At 43.0% G+C, this 12432-nt stretch overlaps 1 protein-coding gene across 1 annotated transcript in view; it reads right to left on the reverse strand.

The window, feature by feature from the left end:
- Positions 1 to 234: 234 nt before the first annotated feature.
- The window catches only part of LOC112078479 (transportin-2), a 23745-nt gene continuing 11547 nt past the window's right edge, over positions 235 to 12432 (reverse strand). Inside the window, 11 exon segments of the mRNA XM_070442062.1 lie at positions 235 to 3966; positions 4161 to 4300; positions 4584 to 4658; positions 4965 to 5140; positions 5385 to 5480; positions 6524 to 6622; positions 6872 to 6959; positions 7187 to 7345; positions 10141 to 10248; positions 11699 to 11785; positions 12211 to 12428. Of these exon segments, the coding sequence (XP_070298163.1) occupies positions 4193 to 4300; positions 4584 to 4658; positions 4965 to 5140; positions 5385 to 5480; positions 6524 to 6622; positions 6872 to 6959; positions 7187 to 7345; positions 10141 to 10248; positions 11699 to 11785; positions 12211 to 12428 (1214 nt within the window). The 3' untranslated portion in view covers positions 235 to 3966; positions 4161 to 4192.

Consider the following 12432-nt stretch of genomic DNA (forward strand, 5'->3'; position numbering starts at 1 on the left):
TGACTATGTTTTGTTTATTCCATGTGTAACTGTGTTGTTGTATGTGTCGAATTGCCATGCTTTATCTTGGCCAGGTCGCAGTTGAAAATGAGAACTTGTTCTCAACTAGCCTACCWGGTTAAATAAAGGTGAAATAAATAAAATAATTTATGTCAGCAAGTTGGTACATTAAAAGAAAAATGCTATAATCCCAAATTCATCTAAATAAACAGTCAACATCAGTTTATTCCCAGCTTGATAGAAAACCTTTTATTTCCCCATTCACAAAAGTAAACTAGAAAGTGATACATCAGTTAACATCCCACCTGCACCACAGTTGAGGAAAGAAATACCAGTACTACATCAAATTCATTCAAGGCTGATATCTAGATTGAAACAAAAATACAGGAGTTTTTCACAATTCTTCCCTTCTTTCCCCAGGTATGCACCACGCTCTGTCTCCCCTCTCAGTACTACCACTTTACATAAAATTTGACAAAATCAAATGGTCCGCTATAAAACAACGAAAACAAAAAAATTCTTTAAATAAAAAGAACATTAGAGGGGAAAAAAACTTTTAAAGTCTAAAAAAAAACTTTGTGCGCTTCTTCTGCACAAAAAATTCATTTAAAATAAAATTCATTTAAAATAAAAATGAACATAAATAAAAAAACAAAATGAACATCATTAGCCTTGGAAAAAAAGTAAAATGCCTCAACTTGTGGAAAACTGTTAAACTTGAGAATAATAGATGGTTTTGAGATCAATGTTTCGCTACTACGATTTAAGAGGAGATTTAACACAACTCAACATTTTTACCCAATTTTTCCTGATAGGACCAGTATCACATTGGGAGCATTGTGCAAAGACTGTGGCAATTAGCCAGTATCTCTGTGCACACCTATCCTACTCTCAACCATGGCGGACCGGACACCCATACACCAACACTTGCATATCAGTTTACCCCTTTAGGATATGATTAAAGTGTCACCCTCTGAGGGTGGAAGCGGTTTACAAAAGTGTGTAAAGATTCAAAATACTGTCCAATTAACCACTTATGTACAAGTGGGTTGGTGTTAAAATCCACATTATACGGATAAATYCACATCTGTATACAGCTTACTTGAAATTGCATTTTCACAGGTACGCCTGACGCTTAAGGCAGTGTTTTCTTCACATTTTGAATATCTATTTTCATTGTGCGGCGTAAGATAAAGATTATCATAGTTTCATTGACTCGCTAAATCTCAGCTAAGCTTTGAAAGAGAATTGATGTACGACTGGCAATCACAAACTGAGATGGTAAAATATGACAAGTGTTGATGATACACAGGTGGTCTCCAATATCTCAGGTGTGAGCTACATGTCCATCACCTTGCGGGAGGGCCAGTGCAAAGTTAAGTCTAAACGGCACACACGCTTACAGTAAAATACAGACACACTCAGCGAAATAGTCCGACGTGACAGACCTCCAGACATTGACAAAATACAAGACAATCCCTCCCTCACGAATGTTACTGTATCCAATCTCAGGGGAAACAGAAAGAGAATTAGGATCAGTATAATACCCAGACATATCCTACACAGTATCAACGGGTTGAGGAAAAGAGCAAATGGCAACAGCCACCACCAACTGGACTAGAACCAGTTTATCCTGGACTTCTCATACTTCTACTAAAGATAGCCGCCCACTTTTATTATCACAGCATGCGTGGGTGTGTTGCAATTGATGAAACTCTTAAAGACGCCCCCCTAGAAGMGCATGTATCCGCCTTTAATGAGATGATAGTCAAATAAAGCGATTATGGAAAAGCATGCAACTCAAGGTTGTTCGGGACCATGGATGAGATATGTATTATGTATTATTATGATAGCCGACTGACTAGTCAAGGTCTTTATCCATCTTCGTGGACTCATTGCATTCTCCCTTACATACTCATCATTCTGCTCACATAGAAAAGGCTGGTAAATTTTCTGTTGGACTGTCTGGAAACACTGGTGGGAAGTACATTTGATCCAAAATACTTGATGTCTGTCAGTCCTTCCCCTTTAAAAGGGCTTTCAAATTAAATCATACCCATTGATTCTTGAATATAACATATGCCTAATGCGTTTAGSTCAACTGTCAAAACACCATCAGAACCCAAAATAAGCTTGTTTAGTCCTGTTTGTTAATAAAAATGTATACAAACACTGTATAGCCTCAAAACATGGTTAAAACGATAATCTTGATATCATGGACAGTCAGTCCCTGTGTCCATGAGGTTGAGAGTCGTTGCATTTCTCCAGCTTCATCCCTCAGCTGTTTACCAAATCAGTGGGGGATTAGCCGTTTGGTATTGTTCAAAATGCTGATTGACCCTTTAAATCTATGGTCCTCTCCTTACCCTTTAAATCTATTTCATCCATCTGATTGCATGCCTTACTTTTAAACCAAGCATATGAACGGCAGTGTTAGCCTTAACCTAAAATTCTCATTTTGACCATTGCTTATACAAAATCTTATTTATATCGTGTCTTACTTCAGCAAGCCATAACAGCCGTAAAAAAAAAAGTGCATAATATCAATTAGAAACAGCAACTGATTTATTCTAAAGTTCTTCCTGAAGCCTTAATGCTCTAGTCCATCGTAAATACTATAAAAACAAAAGTAGCAGCAAAACGGATTATGATTTTTACTGCAGTATAACTGGTTGCAGGGATGTGATTCTTCCATCTTCTATAAGATCGATTGAATCTTGCGTCTCTGAACTATGGCATCGCTGGATCTCGACACTATAGAAACCCACCCGTCCTGTTTGTTATGTCTGGCGACGGGGAGGACTGGTCATAGAATAAGTACGATGGGGGTGGCTAAATAACCTGGTGTTGTTACCTTAGAATGATAAGCTGACTACCATTGTTTCTAAATGTAAAAATCTACTTGTAACAATGAGATACGCACACACGTCACTTAAGAGGTTATCATTGCCATGCAAACCAATCAATCCCTTATTGGAAAAATGACCTTTGTCAGCACTACAGTAAAATGATTCCTGGAAGGATTGTCTGTGTCTGTTGTAGTAAAAACTARGAAAGAAAAAAAAAGAATACATTTAAATTAGTATTTATCTTAGAGAAAAAAAAGAAAAAAAAATTCAAAACGTAAAATGAATTCAGCAAACATGGGAAAAGGAAGAAAAACTGTCTAAATATACCCGTGTTTAATAGAGAAGTCCCAATATGAACAGGTATGGTACTGTACTGTCTATGAACGCTTGAGTAGTAAAGGTGCAAATTACTCTTCTAGAACTCTCCCCGTTATTACGTTGAAAAGCATTTCATGCTTTCCCCTCTGAGGCTAGCCTTCGGGAAGCTATTATAAAACATTAGCGCTACTTCGGTATCCCGCCCACAGCCTTTGTATAGATTATCAAATGACTATTGTAGAATGTATGCAAAGTGCTTGTGCACCGATTGGTTGTTCGGGCCAGGGCAACTACCTTCCCTTCCTSAACTAAGTCTAAGTGTGCCAGTCTACATATTATGTGAGTTGTGTTTTTAAAATGTGGCTCCTGGGCTGGTTTTTAGATTTCTCCTTAATTGACTTATTCCGGGGTTGCTGCCACCCCGCCCGCCCTCCCAACACAGCTCTCCTCTAACCTTGGTATCTAAAGAGTTATCGAATGGATTTAGGGCCGTTCGCAGCCGACCCCTGCATATGCTTATCCTACCCTCCCTCCCTCTTACAGAACCCTGTGGCTTTGGTTACATCGGAGTATGTCGTCGGATTTAAGTTTGGCGTTTGAAATCCAGAGGCTTTCTCCCCAGTTTCCCTCCCAGTAACCCTCCCTCCCACCCACCCTCACAGAGACACACAGGGTCGTGGGACTTGTAGTCTGAATGGACAGGAGCCAGGGCCAGTCCCTCTCCTCCTGCACCCACGATCAGGGCAGTGCAGTAACACAGATGGATGAGTTCCCCCAGTAACCCTCCCGTAGATTAAACCTGGAGAGGGGAGAAAGGGGGAGAGAGGAGGAAGAGGAGCGAATAAGAAGAGGAGAGGGAATAGGAAGAGGAGAGAGAAGAAACAATGTTTTTATTTATTCAGGTGAACAGAGAGAACATGGACTAAACGTAACATTAGGATTTGGGGAAGAGAAGCTGATCCTAGATCAGTTCTACCTAAAGTGAGTCAATACCTGACAGGCGTGTCCTGTGTCGGCGAGGGGAACTACACGCCATAGCAGGCCGACAGCCTCTCCTTCAGTAGAGGGGGGAATTGTTCTGAGAACTGCTGCCAGTTCTCCTCGCCCACCTGGTCCTTGAAGCCATGGAGGATCTACAAAAACAACAAAGTTTGTAAATCAAGGTGAGGTATAGGGTCAGAGGACTTCAACGACTGGCAAAGCTGGTTCTCTTTTGTTTTCTTAGCACCACACGTCTCAGAGTCTAAAATATCCACAAGATATGTTCAGATTTCGAATGTCTAGAAAGATCATCACAGGCGGTGGAGAAAGAGGAGCACTAGGTCGACTTAGAACCCAACAGTCTAGAACCTTTGTATTCTGAGGATCAAACATATGGGTGAGATTTGTTGGGGTTTATATCTCCCGAGTGCCTACCTTGTAGAACATGTCTCTCAGATCGTCCTTAGGACTAACCCAGGAGGCCACAGCATCACAGAAGAAGATGAAGTCCTGAAGAGACACCAACATCCTCATCATCCAACATTCATCCACATTCCCTTATCGCTCATTTAGCATCAAATCATCCTTCAATGACACCAAACGCGCTAGGTTGAATACAATGTGCCTTCTCTCACCAGTTATCTCAGAGTCTAAATTACATCCACACTAGTTATTCAGATTTCGAATGTCTGTTTAGAGTTCATCATAGACAAGAGCAGAGAGGCAACACTCTGGGAATAAAAATATAACAAGTCCTGGCCCCAGTAAATACATGTTCCTGTGTGGAACAGCGTTCAGAAGCACCCCCCCCCTCACCTGAACCACTCCAGCGGGGTTGACTCCAATCATCATGCAGATTCCACGGAACGCAGAGTCTTTCTCCTCATTGTCCCTGATGTTCCTCAACGATGTGCACCAGGGTCTGATAAACTGTTGCAGCATGGGAGACACCTCCTGTGGACACACGTAGCCCAGCCTGCCGATCGTAATGGCTGTCCCAAGTGAAACACAGGAGTGATGATTTATGTGGCAATAACTACCGGGCCATAACAACAGGGTTTAGAACAATCACTTCAGTGTCAGAAGTGTCAGTCACACTCAGACCTTTAACTTCCACATAGAATATTTCAGATTTCGAATGTCTGTTAGAGAGATCATCATAGGAGTGGTCTGGAGCCTAAATACTGGTTTTGTCTATGGGGGGTTTAAGCATGCGTGTCTGTGTGAGTACCGTACCTGTATTCTCCAGGAGGGTCTTGGGTGTGTTAGGTCTGTTGATGATCTCCACCAGGTTGTTGAGGACCAGCCCAACATAGGGTTGCATGTCTGATCCTACAGGCACCAAGGAAAATACCACAATCAACCAGCTGGAAATTATGGCATTGCRCGCCATACATGGGTTCAATTACCATTGGAAATCTTTCAGATACTTTGAGCATTTTCTCAAGCCTGCCTGGAGCGGCAAATGGACAGGGTTTGGACTTTTCTATTGGTTCCTTTCCAACACAATCAAGCACAGCTTAAGTATTTCAAATGATTTCAAATAYAATTTGAAGCCAGGTCTACAATCAATCAATTCCTACATCAGCGCTGTCAAGTATTCACTGTCATTTAGAGTATTTATAGTGTCATTACAATCATTCCTATCAAATCACCACTACCAACATGGATTACTGATGGAGTCAATCTGGTGGTGTTGCTACAAAAATAAGGTTCTCGTGATTTCTGGCCAAATACCCAAAATGGCCACCATCTTTAAGCAATGGTTCCCCCTAGCTCACCTGAGCAATCTCCTTCATCCTTCTTGTCAGTTCTCCCTGTAGAGGTATTATAGCACAATGTCACTACACTGTACTACTGCTGTTGGCTTGCCATGCTTGCACACACCTGCAGGCCTCACTGTTACAGAGTCCAATGGTGTAGCAGACCCTCACTCAGGCATCTTGCACCACACTGTAGTCAAGGGAGATTGGCTCACTCGTATGACAGAGGGTCATTGAGTTCATGGGTTATAGAGCAAGGGCAGCGAATCAAATCGGACAGAGTTAGCTACATGCTCCATCCAAAACACACCAAACCCTAGCATCACACACATAACACACGCAGCACCATAACCATCTGTGTGTTCATCCCCATGTTGTGACCTCAGTCACACTCAGACATTCAACTTCCGCATAGAACAGTTCAGAATGTCTGTTAGAGAGATCATCATAGGAGTGGCTGGTTGTTGGTGGTCTGTGTGTGTTATTATGAGAGTTAGAGGGAGAGGAAAAGCAGAGATAGTGAGAGACACATTTTAGAGTGGTTGTGAGGTAAAGAGTGGGTGTGTAAGAAATGAAGACTGCAGTAAGGACACACAGCAAGCAGTAACTCACCCATCTGCATGGCGATCTCGCCAATGGCCCAGGTAGCGTTGTTACACACAGAGATGAACTCTGGGTTCAGGTTCAGGCCCAGGATCGGCATGAACTCAGCTAGAGGGGAGAGACAGGTTTATATACAAACGCTAAACACAACTAGTCACACAATCACTGGTATACACACACTCCCACAAACACACAGGTTCATTAAACAGTACACACAACTAGTCACAATCAACGGTATACACACCAACATACAAATAATACATAAACTACTAGCCACTCCAACACACATACCTCCTCAGCGCCAGTACCTTTTCATGACATTGACAGTTAATGTCTTCACTACTATGGTTGACTCACCAATGCAGGGTTTGACATGAGGGAAGCAGGCCTTGGTCAGGTCACCCAGCAGGGCAAAGGAGCTCTGTCTCACCTCTGGCATAGGGTCCTGGAGGAACACACAGTTAGTCTCAAACGCACACACATCTGGTTAAAACAACTATTTGTAACTTTTAACACTCCAAAAGCTAGAATATCAACTTTCATATTTTTTTTTGCGAACGACAGAGCAGCACTGTACAAGCTATACTCCTTCAACATATCCTCCTTCAAGTTGACTAATTTCACATTTTCAAAATGGCCACTGGCAGTTGGCMCTTGGAGGCCCCTGTGTACCTGCATGCACTGGAAGAGCAGGGTCATGATGTTGCTGCGGGCCACCAGCTGGTCCACRCTGCCCCCCAAGCCCTCGGCCAGGCCACTCAGCAGGTCCAGGGCCACAATCATGAAGTCCTTGTCAGGGGCTTCGTACTGGTCAGGGTGCTGGTTGTACATCTGGAGAGAGAGGAGACGGACAGAGTCAGTGGGTTTTTGGTCACAGTTAAGATATGAAGCCAAAACGTACGATTTGTTTAATAAATTGCTGAATAAACGCAGTTTACACTAACTCATGCTTTGTGGTGTAGAATAAATTGACAAGTAACATTTGTTTATAGTCTAAGTTACAATTGATATCTGGAACCAGGTTTCCATCCAAACCTTCATGCGTGTAAAGTACATGTCGGATAAAGAAAAAGTCACGACAGGCATGATGGAAAGAGAAAATGTGTCTGTAGACTTTCCAAATGTGGACAAAAAAAAGACACTAGACAAGGCGGAATCTTTTTGCTTCGGGTAAAATGTATTATACGAGAAATGGCGGTGGAAAAACTTGTGTAAATATTGATATAACCATCATACTGAAGGTTGAGTCACAAGATGACATGTGGTCCCCCCACTACGACATGATGATCGACGCTTGACGGCAGTTTGAAAATGTAAACCGAGATCTACAGCTCAGAATTTTTTTTTTTATACCTGACTTAAAAAACCTAAGCCTATGCAACATTAACCAATTAAAACAGTACTGTAGCAATGAGGTTCACACAGTAGACTATAGGCCCAAAACATTATCACTGCATATTGGCTATGCTTGAATTACCATGCCATTTAAAAAAATATATATTAAAAAAATGTAGGTATATGATCACACGGGTAATATATGACCTATTGTAATACTTGTCAGGCATAGCTAGGTAGCATCAAGCATATTTGCATTTGTTTTTTACTGGACTGATGGCCTGCATCTGATGGTCAGTCAGAGGGAAGGGAACAGAGGTGAGGCTGCCTTTCACCCGACTCACCATCCTCCGCTCTGCCTCCAGCTGATGGTCAGTAAGAGGGAAGGGAACAGCGGTGAGGCTGCCTTTACCCGACTAACCATCCCTCCGCTCTGCCTCCAGCTGATGGTCAGTCAGAGGAAGGGAACAGAGGTGAGGCTGCCTTTCACCCGACTCACCATCCCTCCGCTCTGCCTCCAGCTGATGGTCAGTAAGAGGGAAGGGAACAGCGGTGAGGCTGCCTTTCACCCGACTAACCATCCCTCCGCTCTGCTCCAGCTGATGGTCAGTCAGAGGAAGGGAACAGAGGTGAGGCTGCCTTTCACCCGACTCACCATCCCTCCGCTCTGCCTCCAGCTGATGGTCAGTAAGAGGGAAGGGAACAGCGGTGAGGCTGCCTTTCACCCGACTAACCATCCCTCCGCTCTGCCTCCAGCTGATGGTCAGTCAGAGGAAGGGAACAGAGGTGAGGCTGCCTTTCACCCGACTCACCATCCCTCCGCTCTGCCTCCAGCTGATGGTCAGTCAGAGGGAAGGGAACAGAGGTGAGGCTGCCTTTCACCCGACTCACCATCCCTCCGCTCTGCCTCCAGCTGATGGCCAAATAAAGTCGCACTGCATTATTTCTGCCTCATGCACCAATTCAGAAAGTTAATATTCCTTGATATTAAAAAATAAGAACAAGCTTATCGGAACACTTGGTTTCTAAAGGTTTTGAACAAAGTGTTCACAGTGATGAATAACAGCTTAAACATGAACTGACTCATAAAACCAACAGCTTTATGCTGTACTCACTGAGTCTCTCTAGTCATGGTTTTAAACCTTTGCTGTGTGTTAGAGGCTTCTTTTTGCAGTCATGGCTCGAAGAAGTGATCTGGGCTATCTAATGGCCAGCGACAGGCCTATAGGTGCACTTGATTTGCTCTCTGGGCCTGCCGGGTAGGCGGAGTTCTACCTTCAGACACATGAAATGGTTCAAAATGGGAACACTTTGCCACTAGGGCTGCTGAATCAAGTGGCACCTACCGCCAACAGCACCAGGGCTGCTGAATCAAGTGCACCTACCGCCAACAGCACTAGGGCTGCTGAATCAAGTGCACCTACCGCCAACAGCACTAGGGCTGCTGAATCAAGTGCACCTACCGACAACAGAGCGAAACTAATTTTAAAAAATAGGAACGCAATGCTTTATCATCAGTAGAGTTGAAAACACGATGGAATTTTACTTTTTTTTATTTGGGGGTGCATGGAAATTTAACCACAAAAGTTATGTGCCCGACGTCATCACAGCCTTTAATTTAAATGTTTACATTTTATTCCTTTAGCAGACACTCTTATCCAGAGCACTTACAGGAGCAATAAGTGTCTTGCTCAAGGGCACCGACAGATTATTCACCAAGTCGGCTCGGCGATTCAAACCAACACTTTTAACCACTATGCTACCTACACGCAACAAGTCAATTGGATGGAAACATCTCTGGTGGGAAAACGCACATAATGTTTTTATGGCGCATGAAAATCTGGTCACCAATTGGAAGGAAACCTAGCTATATCTGGCTTATTTTGTAACAGGTTGTTGATATATATTAACATGGTTCTTCACTGAATGCATGTCTGGTGATTTAACGCGTATAAACTGTACTAGAGAGCAATAGTAATGTTGTCTTTTTGTAGGTACTAACTCCACCATGGCTCGTTGGACAATGCCTATGGGAAAAGTTATCATTTTGGGGGGATAAATGCCAAAAATAAGGTCTGTGGTAAACACAGGCTTAGGAGATCTTATACATTTTGTTTTATGAGAATCTTCAACTAACATCACTTTTTGTGAATTGAACTATTAATGTAATCAAAACAAGAACAAAAAAGCTTCATAATTCATAAAGGTCATGTCATTAACCGACTGAGTTACACGAGGTAACTCAAATCCAGTTTTAGAACAACAAGCTGTCGAGCTCTATAGGTTCTTACCATGGCCTGAGCGAGGGTCTTCTGTACCAGGGTTACACAGCGCTGGTAGACAGGCTCACAGTAGGGCAGGAAGCCACTTTGCAGGGCCGTGGCCACCGACGACAGACACTGGGGAGGCACAGGGAGAGACAGGGTTAGTTTGGTGGGCGGGGGACAGAAACAACAAAAATACAGCCTGCGTGTCAACAGGTCAAAGTGGTGTCCTGTCAGTGTGTCATTTCCCTCACTTGCACCGACCTTAAAGGGACAGTTCACAAATTAGATTTTTTTATTTATAAAGCTAGGTCATTTGAAAAAAAGATTAAAATTCTTAAAATTCCCTTTAAGATATAGCATTATTTTACTGTWCCTGTGATTTCATATCAACAAAAGGAGTCAAGGCAAGGGAGTGGATTTATAACTGTTCAGATACAGAAGTCAGTCAGTCAGTCCCCGTTTAGATCTCATGAGCCAATGAAAATGGTTGCAAAATCAAATCTGGACGTCAACAGTTTTTATTTTTGTTTTTTATTTATTTTTACAAACCCAAGATTGACCAGAGCCTGTCGTTTCCAATGGGAGGAAATGAATCATAGTGGACAGAACAAGCAAGGAGGTGGGTAGCGCCAAGCACCAGMTAGTGAGATCCTATTGGCGCGTTCTAGTACATATTTGCATATTTTCGTGAGGGAATGCCTACTCTGAAGTGAGCGTGTGCAATAACTAAATTTGCCCTTGCACTCCTAAACACACATTTGTTTAACTTTGGCAACGGGTAAAGTCTGGAAAACACAGTCCAGTCTGTTACAGATTCTAGTTTTAGAAACAGAAAACTGTATGGAGATCAAATGTTCCACCGATGAGAACATGTCAGACTAAATCCCTTCTATCTTCTCCCACGGCCGCCACTGGGCTTCCTCTCATCATGTCTGGTAGTGAGTGGGAAACGCCAAGCGAATGCTTCACACTTCTACATCCGGTGAAATATCCCTCTTTGTTCTATCCAAGGCTTCCATCATTAAGAAGTGTAGTACAGTAAGATGTGCAGTATAATACAGACCATGGAAGCACAACAGTCACCCGTTTCCATTGGTATTTTTGAGTGGCTCTAAGAGCTAAAGATCATTTAAAAAATCAATAAAAAATGACCTACAACATAAAAACAACCTAGTGCCTGATCTCCGCACCAGTTATTTGTCAGCTGAAGAGGTCAAGGAGACCAGTCCTACCAATATGCTGCTGTGGATCAGAAAACGATCTCTAATTAGCATCATATATGTTCAGATGAGAACATGTCATCACTTCCACAGCAGCAGCTAAACGCAAAGTCATTCTGCAGTCTCTGTAAACACAAACACACACTAGCAACAAGCTACCAGCCACTTAAGGAMTTCTAGGCTTTTCCCCAACATGCCAGAAAGTCCATTCACCAGAATATCATTATTGTTGGTGTCTGGCTCACGAGACTAGCAACAGCCATAAAGCAATGACGGCAAATACCACAAAATCATGTCTAAGAATGATCCACCTCGTGATGCACCAAACATGGTTGTATATAATGTATATAATAATGTATAACCTCCAGAAGTGGAAAGAGATCCTTGTCCTCGTCCTTCAGCTCATTCCATTTGGCAATAAGGGGAGGCATCAGCTTCTGGATGTACTCCTGTAGGGGGGGAGAGGACAGTCATTATACCGTTCAGTAATATTGTGTCTCTTCACCATAAAGATGAAACCTGTGTAAACCAACTAGGTTGAGGTTGTGACGTAGCGACAACCTACATGTGACATGATTTATACACGTGCCTTCTCACTAAACAACCTGAGAGTGTAAAATACATCCACACTGGTGATTCAAATGTCCAATGTKTGTTTAGAATTCATCATAGAGGAGAGCAGAGAGGCAACCATCTTCACCATAAAGATGAAGCTYTGAAAAGTAACCAAGGAGGTTGTGATACAGCAGCAACGCACCACAACAGAGGARGTTGTACATCATAAGACAGTATGGAGTTGTTGGCCATGAAGCTGATGCAGCTTGCTGATGTTTTTAAGTGCTAGTTTGCTAACTAAGTGAAGATCCAGACTCACAGGCTGGTTGAGGTGATGTCCTACGGAGTCMGCGAGCGTTCCGATGGCGTCGTAGAGGATGAGCAGGTTCTTGTGRTGGTACTTGCCGAAGGCGAAAACCAGCGTGTCCAGGATGAAGCTGAGGTAGGGCACCAGCTCTGTACACGCCTCCTCCTCCAGGGTGGCAAATGCACTGAGGGACAAAGGCCAAAGGGTCAGAGTACGAGAATGGACACGTCACAC

This window comes from Salvelinus sp. IW2-2015, unplaced genomic scaffold (genome assembly GCF_002910315.2).
Source record: "Salvelinus sp. IW2-2015 unplaced genomic scaffold, ASM291031v2 Un_scaffold5728, whole genome shotgun sequence".
NCBI classification, from domain to species: domain Eukaryota; kingdom Metazoa; phylum Chordata; class Actinopteri; order Salmoniformes; family Salmonidae; genus Salvelinus; species Salvelinus sp. IW2-2015.